The 5,329-nt window shown below is 57.9% G+C and overlaps 1 protein-coding gene across 1 annotated transcript; it reads left to right on the top strand.

The window, feature by feature from the left end:
- The first annotated feature begins 4,357 nt into the window (after positions 1 to 4,357).
- DNAJB8 (DnaJ heat shock protein family (Hsp40) member B8) lies at positions 4,358 to 5,050 on the top strand. The gene has a single exon (XM_030294488.1). The coding sequence runs from the start codon at positions 4,358 to 4,360 to the stop codon at positions 5,048 to 5,050; it is 693 nt and encodes a 230-aa protein (XP_030150348.1).
- Positions 5,051 to 5,329: the final 279 nt, after the last annotated feature.

Consider the following 5,329-nt stretch of genomic DNA (forward strand, 5'->3'; position numbering starts at 1 on the left):
CACAGCGTCCTGATTGCGTGGCCACGGGACCCTCAGGCATCTCCTGTAGTGGTGCCATTGCCACCAACTCCCCGACGGATGTTGCATGACCCCATTAGCATCACCGTAAACGTATGACCATCCCTATGTCCACCATCAACCTCCCTCTTCCCCACCATCGCTGTTACCATCGGCATTATGACCGTCCCCGCCTCCTCCAGTATCGCCAGCGATCGCACCAGGTCACTATCATCACACCGTCACCACTGCCACATCCCGCCTCTGACGCCACCGCCACCGTCACCACCCGCCTCCACCTCGACAGTGTTCACGTTACGCTGACCCACGTCACCGCCATTAGTGTCACCAACACCATCTTTGTCTCAGCCAGTGTCACCCTCGCCACGACACCATTGCTACCGTCACTGCCGCTACCATTACTGTCGTCACCACCACCGTGTCACCACCGGTGTGACCTGGCCCAGTGTCCCCACTGCCCACCTCCCTCTTCATGCCCACCGTCTTTGTCACGTCTGTCACCCCCACTGCCTGCACCACCTTCCCCTGAGCCACTGTCACCATGACCGCGTGCACACAGCTGCTGACCGTGACAGGTATGAAGACACAAAGTGTGAGTTTTCACGACCAGGGGACGACCTCGGCGCGTAAAGATCAGGGAAACGAGGCATCGCTGACGGTCTTGGTCTGCTGCCCCAAAGTGGCGAGATCTTAAGAGTTTGCCTGGAAGCTGCTGGAATCTCACGATCTTCCGGGAAGCCCCCCCCCCCCGCTGCCACCCCGCCCCTAAGCATCTCAGCCTGCATCTGTGGAGGGGGGTTGTTCTCAGAGGGTTGCCCAGAACTTCCTGCAGACCTCCAGTTGCCATCGGCCCACAACGGCCTCTCTCTCCGCTTTCTGTAGCTCATGCATTGGCAGACTCCACCCTGGAACCACATGGGGAAGGGGATTCTGGAAAATCTTCCCAAATTCTCTAGGACGCCGAGGGGACCATGGAGGAGGGAGGTGGCAACGCTGAGTTAGCAACAGAAACTCCAGGACACCACACCTGCTGCTTCATCACCATCAGCATCAACACCGTAGCTAGAGCACATCGTGACTGTTGTCAGCAAGCCCTCCATTGCTGTCACAGGTCCTGTCGTGTTGAGCAGCACTTCTGTCACCAGAGCATTGCCATCGCCGGCAGCACCAGGGCCACCCCCCACCCCCCGCATGCTGCAGGATCACCCACTCCCTAAGAGGATTGTGCCTCCCCACCTGTAGCCTGAGACGTGCGAACCCTTCCTGAAGGAGTGCCATTCCCCACCTCGCTGATGCTGGCCTTGGCCTCATGGCATGAGCAAGGGTGACGTACATCCCATCCCGGGAGAAGTTTCCAGAGGCACTCCGCCTTTCGCCCGGCTCTTTCTCCCACCCTCTCTGCCACGAGAATGCCACGTTCCAGACCGGAGCCCTTCCTCATCCGGAATCCCAGATGAGAAGACGTGCGAGTTGGAACCCCAGCAGCTGACAGAAGTGGGCAAGGCCTAAATGGCTGTCATAAGGCTCTGGGATGTGGGGGTTGTTACCAAAGCAAAGCTGTACAACACGCAACTTCCTCTACTCCATTGCCTTCGTCACCATCACCGTCACCAACGTCACCACCTCCAGGACCATGGCTGCCATGACCACCCTCCCCAATAGTAGCCTTTCCATCACCTCCCCACCACACCTCCACTGTCGCTATCAATGGTGCCCAATGACCGTCCATCCCGTCCATTGTTACACGTCCAGGGTCAGTGTCACCACCACCAGCACCTCGTCTGTCATTATCAACTCCACTATCACTGCCATACTTACTCTCACCCTCACCACTGCCTCCACGTCAGAAATGCTACCCTAATCACCTCCACCATGTTAACGATGCCTTACTGGCCACCACACACCCCCTTCGCCATCACTGTCCCCACAGTCGTCACCGAGAACTGGGCAGGCAGGCAGCTTTCCCCAGCTCCAATGGGCAGGCCCGTCGAGAACAGGTTGTGACTGCAGTGACAGAAACAGTTACAAAAATAAAGAAGCGTTTTCATCTGTAGCTACACTCAGTGGACTTATTCTCGGTTGTCTATTTCCTCTACTGAGTGATATGTGTTAGGTGTCAGCCCATGTGGCAGATGGACACGGGGCACAGAGGACAAGTCCTGCTCCTGGGGAGGTGTATGGGGGTGACAGCGTCTCTCACTCTAGGTCAGGCTTGCAAAGTGTCTCCAGATTCTGTGTTCCACCTCCTGGCATTTGGGATTGGCCAGAACCTGCTGTTCCCTGTTAGGTTCTGGGAATGTAGCACTGACAGGAAGGAAAGGAAGAGAGAAAGAGAGAGAGAGTACAGACAGGGGTATGGGGTAGGGACTAGAGAAAGGAAGACGGGCAGGGAAGGAAGGAAGGAGAGAAGGCAGAGGAATGCCTTCTTAAAAAATTTTTTTTATTACATTTATTTATTTTTGAGACACAGAGTGCAAGCGGGAGAGGGGCAGAGAGAGAGAGAGAGAGAGAGACAGAATCCAAAGCAGGCTCCAGGTTCTGAGCCGTCAGTACAGAGCCCAACTCAGGGCTCGAGCCCAGGAAGCGTGAGATCATGACCAGAGCTGAAGTCAGACACTTAACCGACTGAGCCACCCAGGCGCCCCAGGAATGCCTTCTTAGGTAGGACTTAGTGATCCCAACAGCTCTCTCCTCGCGGGTGCGCTTACTAGGCAGTTTAGCCTGTGTTCCACCCCAGCTGGAGGAGGGTGAGGGGAAGGGAGTAAGAGACGTCAATCAGTAAATCAGTATAGTTCCTTGCTATTTCTAAGTACGATCATGGGATCGTAGAATTAAGGATCTACATGGGAGCAAGAATTAAGGAAATGTAAATGCCTAGGAACCTGTGGTTACCTCACTCACCTTGCTAGCTTACTAAGTCACAAACTGGGTGACTTAACAGAGGGGCGCCTGGGTGGCTCAGTCAGTTAAGCGTTCGACTCTCGGTTTCAGCACAGGTCATGATCTCACGGTCCATGAGTTCGAGCCACGCGTCGGGCTCTGTGTTGACAGTGTGGAGTCTGCTTGGGATTCTGTGTCTCCCTTGCTCCCTATGCCTCCCCCACTCACACTGTCTCTGTCTTTCTCACAAATAAATAAACTTAAAAAAAAAAAAAAAAGAACAAAAGCCCCAAACGGCAGAAATGTAACCTCTCACAGTCCTGGAGGCCGGAAGTCCAAAAGCAAGGTGTCACAGGGCCACACACCCTCCCTCTGGCCTCTGGCGACTTCGGGCTCTCCCTGCGCCACACTGCTACCCCTCTGTTCTGTACGTCTCTGTAAGGACACTTGATAATCCAGGATGCTCTCATCTCGACACCCCTAATTTAATTACATCTGCAAAGATCTCTCCTCCAAATAAGATCACATTCACAGGTTCCAGCGATTAGGACAGGGACGTAGCTTTTGGGGAGGCCACGATCTAACCCACTACACCCATCATCAATCCTGATTTCTCTTTCTTCCAGAGTTTCGCGGAATGCTTCTTTCAATTTGCTGTCCTCAGGCAGCCCTGGGTTTGCCTCTGTCTCTCTCTCACTGACCTGCTGTGTGACCCTGAGTACATCCTGCATGTCTCTGAGCCTCAGTCATTAAACAAACATTTACTGATAGCCAGGGACGGAACACCTCTGCCTTTGTGGGGCTGACCTCTGAGGATCTGACCCGATTAAGGGGTACAAGAAGAATGAATTCCCGCGCCTGCCTCCCTGCCTGATTCCCCACTTCGGGCCCCCTCACTCCATCCCAACAACCCAGCCAGCGGGCTAAGTGGGCCTGTGGCAGGAAGGCCTCCCTCCCCCTCCCTGACCAAGGCGCACCTAGGCCCCATCCTGCGACAGATTCTGCCTCTGCTCCTTGGCTCCCAAGAGCTCAGCCAACAGACCCGGCGTGACCAAACTCCAAATTCCAGGCCCACCAAGGTGCCCACCTCTTTGGCAGGGGCAGGCCAGGTCCAGAGCTGGGGGATTTGCCCCGCCCGGGGGGGCTGATGTCACAAAGGGCCCAGCCTCTGCTCCGCAGGGGGGCCTGCCACTGGCCTGGCCCCACTGTGGCAGTGCTCCCTCCCCCTCCCCCTGTCAGTGGAGGCGCCCACCTGTCCCTGAGAACTGGTATTATGAAAGGGTAGACTCACTGGGCAGAGCCGTGCCCGGAGCCAGTAGATTCCAGCAAGGCCCCCCCGCTGAGGGAGCCACACCAGCTGCCGCCTCCTCTGAGCCCATCCCTGCCACCCAGGCCACCGGTGCCCACCTCGCCTTCTCCCCCACCTTCGCCTCCCCCTTCTCCCCACCCCCGCCTCGGCATGGCCAACTATTACGAAGTGCTGGGGGTGCAGGCGAGCGCCTCCCCAGAGGACATCAAGAAGGCCTACCGCAAGCTGGCCTTGCGCTGGCACCCGGACAAGAACCCCGACAACAAGGAGGAGGCTGAGAAGAAGTTCAAGCAGGTGTCCGAGGCCTACGAGGTGCTGTCTGACTCCAAGAAGCGCTCCGTGTACGACCGAGCGGGCTGCAACAGCTGGCGGGCCGGTGGCGGGGCCAGCACCCCCCACAGCAGCCCCTTCGACACCGGCTACACCTTCCGTAACCCCGAGGACATCTTCCGCGAGTTTTTCGGCGGCCTGGACCCCTTCTCGTTCGACTTCTGGGACACCCCTTTCAACAGCAACCGCGCTGGCCAGGGCCACGGACTGAGGGGGGCCTTCTCGGCCGGCTTCGGCGAGTTCCCGGCCTTCATGGAAGCCTTCTCGTCCTTCGACGCCCTGAGCCGGGGTGGTGGTGCCAGCCACACCACCTTCTCATCCACCTCCTTCGGGGGCTCCGGCAGCTCGGGGTTCAAGTCGGTGATGTCGTCTACCGAGCTGATCAACGGACACAAGGTCACCACCAAGCGCATCATGGAGAACGGGCAGGAGCGCGTGGAGGTGGAGGAGGACGGGCGGCTCAGATCCGTGACCATCAATGGCAAGGAGCAGCTCAAGCAGGTGGACAAGTGACCCAGGCCGCCTGGGCCCCTGGCCTGCCACCCGCCGCCGCGCCCCAGGGTGTGAGTGCGGCTGATGCTTAATAAAGGTGCCAAGTGAGTTCATGAGAACAGCTTGCCCACATGTGGCTGGGGTGGGGGGTTGCTGGGGAGCGTGGGGAACCTGCTCGGCAGGCCGGGCCCCAGCTGCAGAGGGGCGTGTGCGCTCTGGCCCGTGGGTGCTGCCTGCACACGTGGGCCGTGTTCGTGGTTTGTGACCCCTCTTGTGCCGTGACTGCCTATCCTTCTCGGC

Source organism: Lynx canadensis, chromosome A2, assembly GCF_007474595.2.
Source record: "Lynx canadensis isolate LIC74 chromosome A2, mLynCan4.pri.v2, whole genome shotgun sequence".
Classification (NCBI taxonomy): domain Eukaryota; kingdom Metazoa; phylum Chordata; class Mammalia; order Carnivora; family Felidae; genus Lynx; species Lynx canadensis.